Genomic DNA, 20,709 nt, shown 5'->3' on the forward strand with positions numbered 1-20,709 from the left:
CCGCTGTCGACATAATACTCTATGGTAAAAAGCAGAAAACTTCTTCACTTAATTTGGGGAAAAGACAAGGATGCCCATTCTCACCATCCTATTCAGCATGGTATTAGAAGTAGTAGCTGCAGCAATCAGACAGGAAAAGAAATTGAAATACAACCCCATTGGAAGGGAGAAGTAAAATGTAACTATTGATAGATGACATGATACACTATACAGAGAAACATAGAGTCTCCACATAAAATCTATTAGATCTAATAAAAGAATTCAGCAAGGTAGCAGGATACAAGATTAATACACAGAAATCCTTTGATTTCATTATGTTAATAAGTAAATATCAGAAAGAAGAGGAAAAAGCCAATCCATTTAAAAGTCTAACCCCAAAATCTAGGAAATAGCTTAATAAAGAATGTGAAAGATCTATACGCTGAAAACTATAAAACATTGATAAAGAAAATCCAAGGAGATTCCAAAAAATGGAAAGCTATTACATGTTTTTGATTTGAAGAATTAATGTTCTTAAAATGGCCATACTACCCAAAGGAATCTACAGATTAGTGCAATCCCTATCAAAATGCTGATGATACTTTTCACAACCAGAATAATCTTAACATTTCTATGGAACCACAAAACATCCAAAATTGACAAAGAAATCCCAAGAAAATAAGAACAAAGCTGAAGGCATAACCCTTTTAGACTTCAGACATAACAAAGCTACAGTAATCAAAACAGCATGGTATTGACACAATAACAGACATATAGATTAATACAACAGAATAGAGTCAATTATGATAAAGGGGGCAAGAATATACAATGGAGAAAAGAGAGTTTCATCAACAAATGATATTGAGAATATTGGACAGCTACATGCAAATCAATAAAATCAGAACACTCCTTCACATCGTATACAAAAATAAACTTGAAATGGTTTATACAAAAATATAAGACGTGACATCATAAAACTCCAAGAAAAGAATGTGAAAATTTTTTTCTGACATAAATCATAGCAATATATTCTTAGTCTGTCTCCAAAGAGAAAATAAATAGAAAGAAAATGAGCAAATGGGAGCTAATCAAACTTAAGGTAAACCATTCAGTATCACAGTAATCCAAGTTTATGCCCCAACCACTGCAGCTGAAAAAGCTGAAGTTGAATGGTTCTATGAAGACCTAAAACACTCCTAACATCAAAAAAGATGTCCTTTTCATCACAGGGGACTGAAATGCAAAAGTAGGAAGTCAAGAGCTACCTAGAGTAACAGGCAAGTTTGGCCTTGGAGTACAAAATGAAATAGGACAAAGGCTAACAGAGTTTTGCCAAGAAAATATGCTGGTCATAGCAAACACTCTCTTCCAACAACACATGGACATCACCAGACAGTCAATACTGAAATCAGACTGATTATATTCTTTGCAGACAAAGATGGAAAAGCTTGAACAGTCAGCAAAAACAAGACTGGGAGCTGATGGCGGTTCAGATCATGAGCGCCTTGTTGCAAAATTCAGACCTAAATCAAAGAACACAGGGAAAACCACTGGGCTATTCAGATATGATCTAAATCAGATCCCTTATTATTATACTGTAGAAATGACAAATAGATTCAAGGGATTAGATCTGGTAGACAGAGTGCCTGAAGAACTATGGACAGAGGTTCTAAACATTGTACGTGAGGCAACTACCAAAACCATCCCAAAGAAAAAGAAATGCAAGAAGGCAAAGTGGCTGTCTGACGAGTCTTTACAAATAGTTGAGAAAAGAAGAGAAGTGAAAGACAAGGGTAAAAGGGAAAGATATACCCATCTGAATGCAGAGTTTCAGAGAATAGCAAGGAGAGATAAGAAAGCATTCTTAAACGAACATTGAAAAGAAATAGAGGAAAACAATAGAATGGGAAAGACTAGAGATCTCTTCATGAAAACTGGAGACATCAAGAGAACATTGCATGCAAGGATGGGCACGATAAAGGACAGAAATGGTAAGGACCTAACTGAAGTAGAAAATATTAAGAACAGGTGGCAAGAATACACAGAACTCTACACCAGAAAGGTCTTAAAGACCAGGACAACTACGATGGTGTGGTCACTCACCCAGAGCCAGGTATCCTTGAGTGTGAAGTCAAGTGGGCCTTAGGAAGCATTACTGTGAACAAACTAATGGAAGTGATTGAATTCCAGCTGAGTTGTTTAAAATCTTAAAAGATGATGCTGTTAAAGTGCTGCACTCAATATACCAGCAAATTTGAAAAACTCAACAGTGATCAGAGCACTGAAATGGGTCAGTTTTCATCCCACCTATGAAGAAGCACAATGGCAAGAATGTTCAAACTACCACAAAATTCCACTCATTTCACATGCTAGTAAAGTTATGCTTAAAATCCTTCAAGCTAGATTTCAAGAGTATGTGAATCGAGAACTTCCAGATGTATAAGCTAGATTTAGAAAAGGCAGAGAACCAGAGATCAAATTGCCAACATTCGCTGGATTATAGAGAAGGCAAGGGAATTCCAGAAAAATATCTACTTCTGCTTCATTGACTATGTGAAACCCTTTGTGGTCACAACAAGTTGTGGAAAATCCTCAAAGATATGGGAATACCAGACCACTTTATCTGTTTTCTGAGAATCCTATGTGTGGGTCAAGAAGCAACAGTTAGAACTTGACATAGAATAACTGAGTTGTTCAAACTGACAAAGGAGTGCAACAGGTTGTATATTGTCACTCTACTTATTTAACTCAAAGGCAGAGGACATCATGCAAAATGTCAGGCTGGATGAAACACAAGTTGGAATCAAGATTGCCAGGAAAAATAGCAACAACCTCAGATATGCAGATGGTACCAATCTAATGGCAGAAATGGAAGAAGAACTAAAGAGCATATAAATATGGATGAAAGAATACCATGAAAAAGCTGGCTTAAAACTCATAATTAAAAACAAATAAGATTATGGCATGCAGTCCCATCACTTCATGGCAAATAGAAAGGGAAAATGTGGATGCAGTGATGGATTTTATTTTCTAGGGCTCCAAAATCACTGCAGATGGTGACTACAACCATGAAATTAAAAGATGCTGGCTCCTTGGAAGGTAAGCTATGACAAACCTAGACAGCACATTAAAAAGCAGAGACATCACTTTGCCAACAAAGGACTGTATAGTCAAAGCTATTGTTTTTCCTGTAGTCATGTATGGATGTGACGGTTGGACCATAATGAAGGCTGAGTGCTGAAGAATTGATGCTTTTGAACTGTGGTGCTGGAGAAGACTCTTGAGATTCCCTTGGAGAGTAAGGAGATCAAACCAATCAGTTCTAAAGGAAATAAAACCTGAATATTCATTGGAAGGACTGAGGCTGAAGTTCCAGCTCTTTGACAACCTGATGGGAAGAGCCAACTCATTTGAAAAGACCCTGATGGTGGGAACAATTAAAACACAACAGGAAAAGGGAGCAGCAGAGGATGAGATGACTGGACACTATCACCGACTCAATGGACATGAGTTTGAACAAACTCTGGGAGATAGTGAAGCACAGGGAAGTCTCAAGTGCTGCAATCTATGGGGACACAGATAGTCAGACATGACTTAGTGACTGAACAACAACAACAGTGAAAGACAAGGGGTTAATATCCTTAATATCACACACACACAAGAAAACAACTCTGTCATAAATTGGCAGAAGATTTGAACAGACATTTTTCCTTAGAAGCCACATAGGTGGCCAGGAAGTGCGTAAAAGGATTCTCAACAGTGTAAATTATTAGAGAAATGCAAATGAAAAGCACAATGAAGTATCACCTCACACAGTTCAAAATGACTGCTATCATCAAACAATCTATAAATAACAAATGTTGGAGGGGTTATGGAGAAAAATTCTCCCCCCTACTCTGTTGTTTGGAATGTAGTTTGTTCCAGTCACAATAGAAAACAGTTTGCAGTTTTCACAGAAAACTAAAAGTAGAGCTGTGATATGATCCAGCAATTCTGCACCTAGGTTTGCATCCAGGAAAAAAAAATAAAATCTTACTTCAGAAAGATACATGCATCCAGTGTTCATAACAGCATTATTTCTAATATCAAAACATAGAAAAAACCCAAGTGCAGAACAAACTATTGGCTTAAGAAGATGTGATCAATAGATCTATCAATCAATAGGTAGAATATTACTTAGCCATAAAAATGAACAACATTGCAACAAAATGTATGCACCTAGAGAGTAGTATACTTAGGAAAATCAGATAGAGAAATAAAAATATTATATCATTTATTTGTGAAATCTACTGTAATGCAAACAGATCTGCATACAATATGAGTGCTAAAGGAGAGTGGGAGGGAGAGATGGACAAATTAGGAGTATCAGATTAACAGAAACAACTATATATAAAATAGATAAGCAGCTTGGACTTACTGTAAAAGAAATTATTTTCTTTATCTTGCAATAACCTGTAATGGAATATACTCTGAAAAATAATTTTGTACACTTTGCTGTATATCTGAAACTAACACAATATTTTAGATCAATCGTATTTCAATAAAAATATAGTAAATGAAGAAAACGTGGATAATACAAACATTTAGAGAAGAAAATAAAAATAATCTCTGATATGATCCTATACATACAAAACCATAACGATGCCACCAGAAAACCACTAGAACTCATCAACACATTTCTTCGAAATTGCAGGATCCAAATTTATATACAGAAATCTGTTGCATTTCTATATACCAGCAATGAGCTAGCAAAAGAGACATTAAGGAAATGATCCAAATTAGCATTGCATCAAAAAGTATAAAATACCTAGAAAAATACCTACATAAGGAGGAAAAAGAACTGCACTTTGAAAACTATGACACTGATGAAAGAAATTGAAGATGACAAAAATGGAAAGATACACTGTGTTCTTGGATTGGAAGAATCAATACTGTTAAAATAACCACAGTATCCAATGCAATCTACAGATTCAATGCAATCCCTACCATATATTCAATGGCATTTTTCACAGAACTAGAACAGAATACTTTTAAATTTGTATGGAAACACAAAAGACCCACTAGTAGCCCAAACCATCTCAAGAAAGAATAGAATTGGAAGAATCAGACTCCCTGACTTCAGATTATGATACAAATCTATAAGCATCAAAACAGTACGGAACTGGCACATAAACAGCCACATAAGTCAACAGAACAGGGTGGAAATCCCAGCAGTAAACCCATACACTTACAGTTACTTAATCTATGACAAAGAGGAAAGAATACACAATGGAAAAAAGACAGTAAAGCAATAAATGATCCTGGGAAACCTGGACAGCTACTTGTATAATAATGAAATTATAACATTCCCTAACACCATATACAAAAATAAACTTGAATGAAAGACCTAAATGTAAGACTGGATACTATTAAAATCTTACAGAAAAACATGCATAGAACTCTTTTTGACATAAATCACAGCAATTTTTTTAAATTCATCTCCTAGAATAATGGAATCAAAAGCAAAACTAAACAAATGGGACCTAATTAAAATTAGAACCTTTTGCAAAGCAAAGAAAACCATTAAAAAATGAAGAGACAACCTACAGAATGGGAGAAAATATTTACAAATGATGTGACTGACAAAGAGAATAATTTCCAAAATATACAAACATCTCATACAACTCAAAATAAGAAAGAAAAAAAAAGACACCCAAACAAGCCAATAAAAAATGTGCATGAATGGCCAATAGGAACATGAAAAAATGCTCAACGTTGCTAATTATCAGAAAAATATAAATCAAAACCACAATTAGTTATCAACTTACATTAATGGCTATAGTCAAAAAGTCTACAAATAACAAATGTTAGAGAGGCTGATTAGAAAAAATAACCCTCCTACACTTCTGGTGGGAATGTAAATCAGTACAGCCATTATGGAGAACTATATGGAGGTCCCTTTAAAACTAAAAGTGGAATTGAGGTAGGAGATGCCTACCTCTGGCCTCTGGGCCAGAAACCTGATATTTGTCAAGTGGAGTAAAATTCAGGCTTTGTTCTAACCTAGATACTCCAAGGACAGAGCTAGTGGTGATAGCTGAGCTCTGCTAGAGCAAAGAAATGTGGTGTCCACACCTGAGGTCAAGGAAGACTTCCTTGTTGGCACCACACAGGAAAGCTTCTTGGAGGTCAAAAAGGGAGGAGACTCCACCCCATAGTAAGCATGGACATGCACTCATAGTGGATGCATGGATCCTTCTGTAGTGGGATCCATCTTAAAAAGGTGCACCCACACCTTGGGGAAGGTTCATAGTGTGGAACATCCAGGGTTCAGGTGTGAAGAACCAAAAAAGATAATTGGCTGAATGTAGACAAAAACCCAGAAGGACTATCCTATATCAGTGACCTATTTCACCTCCTTACTGCACTCCTGCTCACTCAGGACACCTGCACTTCTCTCTGGATGTGTATCTCTGCCTAGTTTCTGGAGTACTGTGCTCCTCCTCATTAGAGGGGATGCCCATATTCTTTCTCTCTGGGTGTGTATCTCTGCTCTGTTTCTGTGTTGGATAAACAAACTGTTTTCCTATGTGCTCTCCCGTACATTGTGCTGTATCACTAACAAAGAACTTTGTACTTGTTTTTAGTTTTTGCCTCCTTGAAACATTCTTGAATTCAAACAGGGGCAAGAGCCAGGGACTCTTTGCTTCTAGCTAACCCTGGTGGTCTAGTGGCTAGGACTTGGTTTTTATCCAGGTTACCCAGGTTTAATTCCTGAGCAGGCAACTAAGATCTTTCTTCAGGACCTCTCACTGCTCTCCCTTCAAGATCAGAATTACCTTATGGTACAGCAATTTCATTACTGGGCATGTTTCCAGAGAAAGGTCTAATTTAAAAAGACATATGCACCCCAACGTTCATTGCAGCACTATTTACAATTGCCAAGACATGGAAACAACCTAACTGTCCATTAACATATGAATGGATAAAAAAAATATGTGATACATATATATTGGGTTGGCCAAAAGCTTCCTTCAGATTTTTTTTCTGTAAGATGTTATGGAAAGACCTAAATGAACATTTTGGGCAACCCAACACAATGGAGTACTACTCAGCCATAAAAAGAAGGAAATAATTCTATTTGCAGAAGCATGGATGAAACTAGAATTTATCATATTAAGTAGCCAGGCAAGAAAAGACAAATATCATATATTACTTATATGTGGAATATAAAAAAATGATACAAATAAACCTATGTACAAAACAGAAACAGACCCAAAGACAGAAAACAAACTTTTGGTTCCTAAAGCGAAAAGGAGAAGGGATAAATTAGGAGTTTTGCATTAACATACATACTCCTATATGTAAAATAGATAACCAACTGTGGCCTACTGTAGCACAGGGAATGATACCTAATATTTTGTAGTAAGCTATAATGGAAAAGAATCTGAAAAAGAATATACATATATATATGTATACATATATATGAATCTGATATATATATATATATATGTATATATATATATATATATATATACATATATATATATATATATATATATAGAGAGAGAGAGAGAGAGAGAGAGAGAGTAGTGAAAGTCGCTCAGTTGTGTCTGACTCTTGCGACCCCAAGGACTATGCAGTCCATGGAATTCTCCAGGCCAAAACACTGGAGTGGGTAGCCTTTCCCTTCTCCAGGGGATCTTCCTAACCCAGGGATTGAACCCGGTCTCCCTCATTGCAGGCTGATACTTTACCAGCTGAGCCACCAACGAAGCCCCAGAAACATATATATGTATAACTTCATCATGGTGCCATACACCTGAAACTGACACAATATTTTAAATCAACTAAATTTGATTAAAAACAAACAAACAAAACAGGAGGCCCAGAGATTGCCCAAGCTCCTTCTGCCCTCTGAGGATACAGTAAGTAGATGACTGTCTCTGAATCAGGAAACAGGCCTCATCAAATACCAAATTTGCCAATGCAATTTTCTTGGACTTCCCAGCTTTTAAACTGCAAGAAATACATTTCTGTTATTTATAAACCCCTCCCCCAAATCCTGGTTTGGATTTGCCTATTCTGAACATGTCATATAAATGGAATATACAAAGTATAGCCCTTATTAATGGAAGAAAATTGTTTTAAAAGGTCGTGTTGCTTTCTTCTGTACAATAATGTCAATCAGTCATAATTATATATAGATACACTCCCCCTTAAGCCTCTCTCCCCTTCCCCCATCCCCCCCCTCTAGGTCATCACAGACAACCAGGATGGGCTTCTTGTGTTATATAGCAAATTCCCACTAGCTATCTATTTTACACATGATAGTGTAAACGTATATATGTCAATGCTATTTTCTCAATTTGTCCCACCCTCTCCTTTTCCTGTTGGCTCCACAAATCTGTTCTCTAAGAATGTGACCTTTTCAGTCTAGCTTCTTTCACTTATTGTAGTAATTTCAAAGTTCATCCATGCTGTCAGTTCAGGTCAGCCACTCAGTTATGTCGGACTATTTGAGACCCCATGGACTGCAACACACCAGGCTTCCCTGTCCATCACCAACTCCTGGAACTTGCTCAAACTCATATTCATTGAGTTGGTGATGTCATCCAACAATCTCATCCTCTGTTGTCCCTTTCTCCTCCTGCCTTCAATCTTTCCCAGCATTAGAATCTTTTCCAATGAGTTAGTTCGCATCACATGGCCAAAGTACTGCAGCTTCAGCTTCAGCATCAGTCCTTCCAATGAATATTCAGGATTGATTTCCTTTAGGATTGACTGGTTTGCTCCTTGCAGTCCAAGGGACTCTCAGGAGTCTTCTCCAACACCACAGTTCAAAAGCATCAATTATTCAGTGCTCGGTTTTCTTTATGGATCAACTCTCACAGCCATACGTGACTACTGGAAAAGACATAGCTTTGACTAGACGGACCTTTGTTGGCAATGTAATGTCTCTGCTTTTTAATATGCTGTCTAGGTTGATCATAGCTTTTATTCCAAGGAGGAAGCATCTTTTAATTTCATGGCTGCAATCACCATCTGCAGTGATTTTGGAGCCAAAAAGATAAAAGTCTGTCACTGTTTCCATTGTTTCCCCATCTATTTGCCATGAAGTGATGGGACCAGATGCCATGATCTTAGTCTTTTGGATGTTGAGTTTTAAGCCAGCTTTTTTTACTCTCCTCTTTCACTTTCATCAATAGGCTCTTTACTTCCTCTTTGCTTTCTGCGTAAGGGTGGTGTCATTGGCATCCCTGAGGTTATTGATATTTTCCTGGCAATCTTGATTCCAGCTTGTGCTTCATCTAGCCTGGCTTTTCGCTTAACGTACTTTGCATATAAGTTAAATAAGCAGAGTGACAATATACAGCCTTGATATACTCCTTTTCCTATTGGAACCAGTCTGCTGTTCTATGTCAGGTTCTAACTATTGCTTCTTGACCTGCATACAGATTTCTCAGGAGGCAGGTAAGTTGGTCTGGTATTCCCATCTCTTTAACGTTGTTCCACAGTTTATTGTGATCCACACAGTCAAAGGCTTTGGTGCAGTCAATAAAGCAGAAGTAAAAAAAAAAAACACACAGGAATTCCCTTGCTTTTTCTAGTTCTTTGTATATGCTGTGTAACTTTTTTTTTTATTATTAAATGTGTCTTTTGCAAATATCTTCTTCCATTCTGTGTCTTGTCTTCTAATTCTCTTGATATTGCCAAACACAGAACAAAAATTTAATTTCATTGAAGTTCAGCTTTTCAGTTATTCCTGTCATGAAAAGTGCTATTGGTGCTGTAATTTAAATGTCATTGCCATACCTAAGGTCATCTAGTTTTCCTCCCATGTTATCTTCTAGGAGATTTATAGTTTTTTGTTTGAATTTTAGCCTTATCACCCATTTTAAGCATCTAGGTTATTTTCTTTGCATGTGGATGTCTGACTGTTCATTCCATCACCATTTGTTGAAAAGTATCTTTTCTCCATTGCTTTTCCTTCCTTGTCAAAGACCAGATGACTATATATATATATATATATATATATATATATATATATATGTATATATATATATTTCTGGGTTCTCTGCTTTTTCCATTGTTCTATTTTTCTATTCTTTTACTAATACTATACCATCTTGATTATGGTAGTTTTATAGTAAGTCTGAGAGTTGGTTTCTATAAGTCTTCTAACTTTATTCTTTTCTTTCAATATTGTGTTGATTAATTTGAATAAACTTTTTATAAACTTTGGGATCAGTTTGTTGATACCCACAAAACTTACAGAGATTTTGACTAGAATTACATTGAACCTATAGATCAAGTTGGGAAGAACTGACTCCTTGACAGTATTGAGTCTTCCTATTCATAAAAATGGACTATCTTCATATTTATTTAGTATCTTGATTTCATTCATTAGAATTTTGGAGTTTTCCTTATATGTATTTTATTAGCTTCCAAAATATAAAATTTTGGAGTTTTCCTCATGTGTATTTTATTAGCTTTATACCTAAGTATTTTGCTTTGGGCAATACTAATGTCAATGGCATTGTGCTTGTAATTTTAAACTATATTTGCTAATTCTTGATATATAGAAAAGTTATTGACTTTTATATCAAGTTTGTATCCTGCGACCTTGCTACAATCACTTACTAGTTCCAGAAGGGTTTTTTTGTTTGTTTGTTTGTTTGTTTGTTTTGGTAAATTCTTTTGGACAGTATGCAAAAGATGATTGTATTATCTGCAAAGAGTTTTATTCCTTTCTTCCCTATGTATGTACATTTCTTTGTCTTGTGTTATTGCTTTAGCTAAGGCTTCCAGCATGATGTTGAAAGCAGTGGAGAGAAAGGACTTCCTTTCCTTGTTCCTGATCTTAATGGGAAACCTTTGAGTTTCTCACCATTATGTATGATGTAGGCTGTTGGGATTTTGTTCATTAGAAAGTTGAAGAAGTTCCCCTCTATTAATCTTCTTTTGAGAATGCCAATTAGTTTGCTTCAAGAGAATATCAAGCTGCCATTCTGAAGGAGATCAGCCCTGGGATTTCTTTGGAAGGAATGATGTTAAAGCTGAAACTCCAGTACTTTGGCCACCTCATGCGAAGAGTTGACTCATTGGAAAAGACTCTGATGCTGGGAAGGATTAGGGGCAGGAGGAGAAGGGGACGACAGAGGATGAGATGGCTGGATGGCATCACCGACTCGATGAACGTGAGTCTGAGTGAACTCCGGGAGTTGGTGATGGACAGGGAGGCCTGGCGTGCTGCGATTCATGGGGTCGCAAAGAGTCGGACATGACTGAGCGACTGAACTGAACTGAACTGAACTACAACTTGAAAGAAGATGAAATTGGTACAGTCCCTGGAAGTTTACCATAAGTATTCTTATTTTCCTCTTCCCTTAATCAAGATAAACATCCCAAGTACAATTAATATTTTTTTTTCTCCTTTTGGTAACTAGCTTGGTTAACTGTTATGGTCAAATTGCCTGTTTCCTATAGTTTCTAGGAAACTATATGGCAAGGTCTGCCAGATAGGCCACTTTTTTATTATAATCTCAGCAAATCAGTTGAACAAAATTTGTGCAAATAGCTTATCATTTCTTGTCACTACTTAACACCAGACTGTAAGAAATAGAAATAAAGATACCAAGACAAACTAAATGCAAGCTAAGTTATATGACTTCCCTCTGTGCAGACAGTGAAATCTTTAGGAAGTAATTTTTTTTTTTTTATCATTGCTTGTCAAATGACAGCTGCACACAATCTTTGTCAAGTCAGAGGAAACTTTAAAAAGTAATAGTGATTTCTTATAACCCCAAACTATTATCTAACATTCTCTGGATCCATACCTGTTTGTGTACTCCTTGGGTAGGTTAAATGATAATTCAGCTGCAACATTATTCTCCAATTTGGCTTCTGGTACGTGATATTTAATCAGTTTGGAGATTTCTTTAACATCACAATGAGGATCCTTTACAATAATTAAGTGGTAACCCACACCTGAAAAAGTCCATTTAAAAGGTCAAAATTTTTAAAATGCAATCTGCCCCAATCAAACACATAAATATACTCTACCACCAGAAAGCACAGGATCTTGCTTGTTTAAAATTTCATTTTTACAAGGCATCAATACTGTGTTTAAGAGCAAGTGATCTTTAATCTTTGAGATTTACTGGTTTCATATTTTTACTAAAATTTAAACCTGTTAATTTTTATGGGAGGAGAGTTTGGAGGAGAATGGATTCATGCATATATATGCCTGAATCCCTTTGTTGTTCACTTGAAAGTATCATAACATTGTTAATCACTTATACTCCAATACAAAAGAAAAAGCTTAAACACTTTTCTATTGTTTTATATATTAAAAAATTTCCTTCCTTCTGTCATTCTTTCCATACTTAATGTTCAAGGATCACATTTCAGGTACATGCCATTAAAGTGGAAACCATATTAATGAATGAAAACTTCAAAATTTCACCTCACTGTACTAGGAAGTCTTCCCTTCATTATGTGACAATGGGCTACATGGACTATCATCACCAAGTGTTTCTGACCCTTTTACGATTTTATATATACATACATACATACACATACACATTTATGTATATGAAAGTGAAAGTGAAGTCGCTCAGTCATGCCTGACTCTTTGCGACCCCATGGATAGTAGCCTGGACCAAGCTCCTCCATCCATGGGATTTTCAAGGCAAGAGTACTGGAGTGGGTTGCCATTTCCTTCTCCAGGGAATCTTCCCAACCCAGGGATCGAACCCAAGTCTCTCACATTGTAGACAGACACTTTACTGTCTGAGGCACTGGATTATAGACACACATAATTATTTTTCCTGTCATATTCTTATTTTAGCATACATTACTTTAGGCTATCTTTCTATTATATTTTTGAATGGGGCTTCTGAATTTCACATTTCTAAATTTGTCTTACACATGCATTCACACATCAAATGCAAACCACTCTTGCTGTTTTCAATGTCCTGTCCATCAGACTTTATTTCTCACTGATTCCCCCCCAAAGACTCTTGATGCTGGCTGACTCCTTTGTCCCAGGAGAAAAAAGGTGCATTTTTATCCTTATACTTTTATTACTTACTTATATCGTTTTCTAAAATAGAGGTGTTCTTTCCTTCATTGCCTTTTTAAGGTCAACAACTAAAAGCATTAATATACTTAGGTAATAATTTTGTGCCTACAACTAATCTGCTATAGGAATATTAACTTATATGTTCCCATCTGTAAGTGAAAAAACATTCAAAAGTATGAGTCCCTTTATTTCTGATATTCACCAAATATACTGCTTAAAACTCAGCTCAATATCCTCTATGAGATAGAGTAAAGGGAAAATGGTAGCATGTTAGAGTGCAAAACAAGGGCTTTGTTGTCAGAAGAACCCAGGTCCAAAACTCTGCCACTTAATGCATGATTGACTCAGACTTAAGAATAAGCGGCAGTTTTCTGCTCCATAAAAATGGTGAGGTTATGAAGAGGAGATGAGATAAACGTGTATAAACATTAAATGTAACTCACCCAAAATAAGTGTGAGTTGAATGAATGAATTCAAACACCAAATTAATGATTAATAGAATAATGTCAGTTTTAACTATTCTCATTGATTTGTATGCTCCAATTCTGATGCCTTGATATGCTTACTGGTTTGAACCTTGTAATTTTGGAACTCAATTATATATATTATGGCTCATTTTTAATGTACTAGTCTTACTGACTAATCAGACTATATTCTTATTAAAATTGATTGTTTTATTTCACTATTTATTCATATCCTGTTCAATAAATTCCTATTGATCAACTACCACATTTCAAGATGATTTCATGAAAATAAACTAGAAAGTAATTAGCTAATTACACCAGAGGGGAGTGATGCTGATTTGGCAATAGAGAAAGAAGGGTCAGAGATATTGAGTCACTCATTTTCTCCCCTACAAGTTATCAGTCTATGAACCAAATATCTTGGAAGTATTACTTCATTCCAACAAAAACTAACTTCAGTGGAAGCCAGATGAGAGAAAAAAAACATGACTTTTTTGAGGTCAGTAATAGAATGAGTTTTTTAAGTTAGAATATACTCATCGTATCATAATGAAAAATAATAGGAATAGATAGATAAATTACAAATAGCCAATTTAAATAGTTTAGATTTAATGCAATAGGACACAAGAAGTTTTGTGTAAAGGAACAAAAATTATAATAAAATTATGTTAAAGAATGTTATTCAGGCATTAGCATCCAAACAGTGATCAAAGGGAGACAGACCATAAACTTTTTTCAGGAAAATTGTAGAGCCACAGCACTGCAGAGTACCCTTCGCCATGATAGCTATACGGTCACCCAGGACATCAGCTTCATCCATGTGGTGGGTTGTCAGTAAGATGGTACGATTCTCTTTATGCTTCTGAAGGACATCCCAGGTGAATCTCCTTGAGACTGGGTCCATGCCAGATGTTGGCTCATCAAGTATCACCACCTATAGATCAGAAGAACAATTCCATGATCATATTTAATTCATGTTATGCTCTTTATGTGATAACTTACTATTTTACATGGGGGACATATGCAAGCTAAAACACATAATTTAGACTATATTAAGAACTTTGAAAAATTAACAATAAATTAAAACCCCATAACCATATTTTATCAACTGGATCAATGATGGAAATGCCCTCTGATTATCATTTGGGAAGTTCCTTCTAGAGAGTTAGATTCATATCAGCTCATAGGTTGTGTCAGCTCAGTTTTATATATTAGCTGGGGCAGGGACCCATGTTAGCGGTTCTTTACCTTGGAGTCTCCTATAAGTGCTATAATAATGGAGAGTTTACGCTTCATTCCTCCACTCAGTGACTTTGAAAGGGCATCACGCTTTTCTATCAGGTCAAAAGATAGCAGCATTTTGTTAATTTCTTTAGAACGTGTTTTTGGAGGTACTCCTTTTATCTAAAAGAGAAGCCAGAGTTTACATGGTGCTTCCAACTTTGTCCTTAGAAAAATCCTTTCATCAGGATTTTTCTTACAGAGTTATCTAGACATGAGCTTTTTCTTCTCTTTTCCCCCCTTTATAGTTAAGGAACAGTGTCTCCAAAAAAATGAATTTCCACTAAATAAGGATAAAGATGTTGGTTCTTTGTCACACTGCCTGAAGCATATGAAAAGAGTGGGAAAAAAGAATATATCTCTGGCTCACCACACAGTAGAAATAGAGATGTTCTGACACTGTCAAGTGATGGAACAATATGTCATCCTGGGGGCACAAGCCCAAGCTTTTCCTGACTTGAACCATATCTTTTGAGATATCATATCCACTAATATACACCTTTCCACTGGTAGGACGATAGAGACCTAGAGTTAAGCATAAGACATGACAGAAACTTAGTTTCAGTGAGAGAATCTGACAATACACGGTTCATTAGCACCTCCTTAATAGTCTATTTGTAGACTACTTGAAAGAATTATGAGTACCTCTTACAAAGAAAGTGACCTGGTACCTTCTGGTAATGGGGAAATTTTTAAAAAAAATCTATATATTCTGGTTTCTAATGAGTATAAAAATATTAATTGAGTAATAAAAAATACTTAGAATTTTCTGTTTCAGTGTTCTGTGCTACTGTCTATTTGACAATATAGGCAAACCGCAGTATAATCTTACCAACTTGTGATTCATCCAACTTGACATTTTGCATGATGTACTCTTCATAGAAGTTAAATAAGCAGGGTGGCAATATACAGCCTTGTTATATTCCCTTCCCAACTTTGAACCAGTCATTTGTTCTATGTCCAGTTCTAACTGTTGCTTCTTGTCTCCTGATTCTCAGGAGAAAGATAATGTGATCTGGTACTTACATCACTTTAAGAACCTTCCACAGTTTGTTGTGATGCACACAAAGTATTTAGCATAGTCACTGTAGCAGAAGTAGATGTTTTTCTTGAACCCCCTTACTTTCTCCATGATCCAACGAATGTTGGCAATTTGATCTCTGGTCCCTCTGCTTCTTTGAAACCCAGCTTGCATATGTGTAAGTTCTCAATTCATGTACTGCTGAAGTCTATTTTGAGCATAACTTTAGTAGCCTATGAAATGAGCACAATTGTATGGTAGTTTGAACATTCTTTGGCCTTGTCTTTCTTTGGGATTGGAATGAAACTGACCTTTTCCAGTCCTGTCATCACTGCTGAGTTTTCCAAATTTGCTGGCATATTGAAAGCAGCACTTTAACAGCATCATCTTGTAGGATTTTAAATAGCTCAAGTGGAATTCCATCACTTCCATTGGTTTAATCATGGTAATGCTTCCTAAGGCCCACTTCACACTCCAGGATGTCTGGCTCTAGGTGATTAACCACACCACTATGGTTATCAGGATCATTAAGACCTTTCTTGTAGAGTTCCTCTGTGTATTCTTGCCAACTCTTCTTAACCTCTTCTGCTCTTGTTAGTTCCTCACCATTTATGCCCTTTATCATGACTATCCTTGCATGACATGTTCCTTTGATACCTCCAATTTTCTTCAAGAGATCTATAGTCTTTCCCATTCTATTGTTTTCCTCCACTTCTTTGCATTGTTCATTTTAGAAGGCCTTGTTATCTCTCCTTGCTATTCTCTGGATCTCTGTATTTAATTGGGTATGTCTTTCCCTTTTCTCTTTATCTTTGCTTCTCTTTTTCCTCAGCTATTTTAAAGCTTCTTCAGACGACCACTTTGCTTTCTTGCATTTCTTTTTCTTTGGAATGATTTTGGTCACTGCATCCTGTACAATGTTAAAAATGTCCATCCAGAGTTCTTCAGGCTCTTTGTCTACCATATCTAACCCCTTGAATATACTTGCCACTCCAAGGTGTAGTTGCACATATTGTAAAAGTACCACATGCTACTAAGCTGGAAACTTTAAATTGAATAATTTTATGTTATATGAATTTTTCCTCAACTAAAAATTATCATTCAAAAAATTACAAGACATAACCCTTGGGCTTCAAGCTACTTTTAATTGAGGAAACAAGTGTCTTAACAACTGTGATACATGATACAATTCATTTATTTTGCAAGTATTTATTGAAAACACTGTAAGGCCAGACCCCGGGGCCATGATGGGCCGCCCCTTCTCTCCCCCACCGGTGGGGGAAGTCCCTAACGGAAGGAGCCTCCCAGATCCTGGGGACCAATGACAGCACACTTCACCAGCTAGAGCCGCCCCACCCCAGCCACGTAGAAGGACCTATCAGCCCGCGACGCTTTGGCCTGGCGACCTATCCAAACCCCCGTCCATTAACTTGACCATCCCTTACAACGAACACACATAAGCCACCTCCAACACGGTCTGGGCGCGGATTTCCTTGACCTGCCTCGTTCAGGTCCCAGAACCCGCCCGGGAGTGCGTCCCCATTAAAGCCTGTTAGACACTCTTTTTGGTGTCCTGGTCGTCTTTTACCTAACACTTACTGTGTAAGAAATTACTCTAATCCCTTGGGACTTAGTTACCAAACAGAGGCAAGGATGATTAATTCTGGTTGATGGGATCAGGAAGTAGCTTTTGAGCTGAATCTTCATGAATGAGTAGAAAATTTCAAAAGGGAAGTGGTGGTTTAGGCATTCCTGGTAAGGAAAAGGGAATGTGCATATACACATTAGGAAGTGCATAATATATGTTCTGAGATATCAAATGCATTGGTTTCCAATGGCTGCTGTAGCAAATTACCACAGAGTTAGTGTTAAAACAAAAGAAAGTTAATCCATTACAGTTCTGGAGACTGGAAGTCTGAAATCAGTATCACTGGGGTGAAACTGAAGTGTCAGCAGGGCCTCACTCTCTACAGAGACTCTGAGGGAAAAATCCATTTCTTGTCTTTTTCGGATTGTGGTGGCTGCTAATATTTCTTATCCTGTGAAGCAACACTCTGGTTATCCGGGTCCAACATCACCTTGCCTACTCTCTTCTTGTCTTCTATTCTTCTGCCTATCTACAATCTCCCTCTGTCTTTCACTTATGAGGACACTAGAGATTTCATTTAGGATTCAGCCAGATAATCCAGGATTATCTCATTATATATATATTATATATATATATATGAGATATATATATTATATATATCTCATTATATTATACATATATATGTATATATATTATATATGTATATATATTATATATGTGTATATATATATATATACATACAGCCCAGGTGTCACACACCCCAACAAGCTTCTTGGCACAGAACTATCCAACCCCATGCAGGGATCCATCTTACCAGGAAAAACCCTACTTTCCCATGACACTAGGGACCTTTAGGGTATCTGGATTGCTGGTTCTTGATCTTCCTAAGAAATATTGTGGAGCAAATCCATTTTTATTTAGGATTTATTTAGTCATTTAGGATTTGGTTCTGTGGGTTTTTTATTTTTTTGGTAAGTAAACAAAAAATAATTAAACAAGATCTGCTGAAGTTGTGAATTGAATCACGCTTGACTTTTCAGTGAGAAAGAGACAGACCACTTCACTGCCCTGCCTTCTCACAAGGGTCAGGGCCCCCACCTTTTTCCTCCCAAGCAGAAAGCGTAAGCCACCTTGGCTGGAGCAGCCCACCACACCAAGCAGACCCCAGGGATTTATTGTTGTCTTTCTGGCCAGGTCTGTGCCCAATACATCAGCTTCTCCACACTACATGTTGGGCATAGACCTGGCCAGAAGACATGGCAAGGAGATGATTATCTTCGGGGACCACTGTCACAAAATGTAAAGCATGGAATATGTTCTAAGATGAAATATATAAAAATATTTAATAAGTGGCAGTTGATATTATACTGAAGACAACAATAACAATATTCACTAATAATTATGTGGAATTAATTAGGAAGTAATGATTAAGAGCTTTAACTAAGTTTCAGAAGTATTTCAAAGATAGAAGCCAACAAAGAATTGTTGTTTTACATCATTTCTTTCCTCAAAGATAAGGCTACTTATAGTTGACCTAAACTGGGAAATTCATCCTTGCTCCAACCTTTCACTTGACACTCTGGTATCATTTTGGTCATTCCTATTCTCTATCTGTTCTCTAGCCATATAATATTCCCTATTTTCTTACTTCCTGGCCCTGGATATTCTTAGAATATGCATCTCCCCTTTCTTTTATGATTCATTACACCTTGTACCAATCTCAAATTAGATTTTATTTCCCCTTTGCTCATAGACCTTGCCCGCAGTATTACATCAAGGTGACAGGACAACACTCAACACTCAAGCTTTATTTTTTACTTCTCAAGATGTTATAAAATTCCTATTTACTTATCAAATCCTTGCTCAACTATAAGATCTTTGAAGGGAAGGACTTTCTGCTCAACACTGCATTCTTAGTTTTTACCCACATATGTGGCATATTAATGTATACTAATGATATGAGTAAAGTTTTGCCTCATTTGTAATTTACTGAATCACTTGAGTAATGAGAACACTTTCTGGGATAATAGTGAAGTCATCTATCTTAATAGGCAACAGGATTATTCAGAAGTATGCATATGTCAAAATGCAGCAAATGAATACTTAAAATTTAAGCATTTTTTAATTAAAATTTTATTCCAAAAAAAAATTCTAGTTAATGATATGCATTCTAAATTATTTATCAGGAAGCATCTTAATGTCTAAAATTAATTTTCAGATGCCTAAAAATGGAATCAATAGATCTGTGACAAATATATAAAATGGTAAAATGGTAAAATCTAGTCAGTGGGTGTAAGGGTGGTCACTAAAAATCTTTCAACTTGGATGTGAGTAGAAATTTTCTTATTAAATATAAAAGTATATTCATAAGAATATATAATACACATTATACAATGAAACAATGTACATCGAACAAATTAGGATGGTTTCCTATGAAGAGAGCAGGGGAACAGAAGAAAGTAATGTAAAAGGAAATTTAAAGGTATAGATAAGTGAAAGTAGAAAGGCTCTCTAGTCTTTGCATTGACCAATGAGGATGGTGCACTAAAAAGTGAGAAGTGGGATGTACCTGAGAAACAAAAATAAACATTGATTTTTAAGCTCAATAATAAATGATTTTACACTTTACAAAGAAAGCAGATTAATAAACAGCCATATGTATCTTTTAAATAACAATGTCAATGTCAAGAAGAGTACACAAAAGCTTCAAAGCTTAATCCACAGTATCTGTGTGTCAAAATAACCATGAATATTTACCTGTGAGGACAGATAAGGTAGTAGTCTTCCCTGCTCCATTATGACCGAGAAGGACAGTGATTTGCCCCTCATATAAATTCAAAGACAAGTCTTGAACTGCTAGTACTGTCATATTTTGCAATGTGAATTCCTGTGAAAAGGAAAAAAAAACAACAACAACAAACCACAAACCTTATATCTATTACTATTACTTACAAAGGGCATGCATTTATATCAGTTATCTATAGAATAAGAAAATGAGACCATTAATCTCAAAAGGTAAAATCAAACTATAAAAGAAAAATATCATTAATAATTATATTTGGAAGCAAAATGTGGATAGAAGTTCAAAGTAGGCCCATAAGACTTTGTCTGAACAATTTCATGGAGTCCCACTTTGATCCATTTACTGTCATGAAGCTGATATATTACAATCTGCTCCAATCAATGTCTTTCTGCTAAATTCCTGAACTTAATGCAAAGACTCATTACATGTAGTTGTCCTATAAGCACTTCAAACTCTACTAATTAGTTAGTTCAGTGGCTCAGTTGTGTCCAACTCTTTGCAATCCCA

The 20,709-nt window shown here is 36.2% G+C and overlaps 1 protein-coding gene across 1 annotated transcript in view; it reads right to left on the reverse strand.

The window, feature by feature from the left end:
- The window catches only part of LOC128060038 (phospholipid-transporting ATPase ABCA3-like), a 212,443-nt gene that overhangs the window by 114,181 nt on the left and 77,553 nt on the right, over nt 1–20,709 (reverse strand). The window contains exons 8-12 of the mRNA XM_052652249.1: nt 20,157–20,286; nt 15,161–15,315; nt 14,758–14,913; nt 14,233–14,443; nt 11,799–11,949 (exon numbers count right to left, since the gene is read on the reverse strand). Of these exons, the coding sequence (XP_052508209.1) occupies nt 11,799–11,949; nt 14,233–14,443; nt 14,758–14,913; nt 15,161–15,315; nt 20,157–20,286 (803 nt within the window). The remainder of the gene's footprint in view (nt 1–11,798; nt 11,950–14,232; nt 14,444–14,757; nt 14,914–15,160; nt 15,316–20,156; nt 20,287–20,709) is intronic.

Source organism: Budorcas taxicolor, chromosome 2, assembly GCF_023091745.1.
Source record: "Budorcas taxicolor isolate Tak-1 chromosome 2, Takin1.1, whole genome shotgun sequence".
Taxonomy (NCBI): Eukaryota; Metazoa; Chordata; class Mammalia; order Artiodactyla; family Bovidae; genus Budorcas; species Budorcas taxicolor.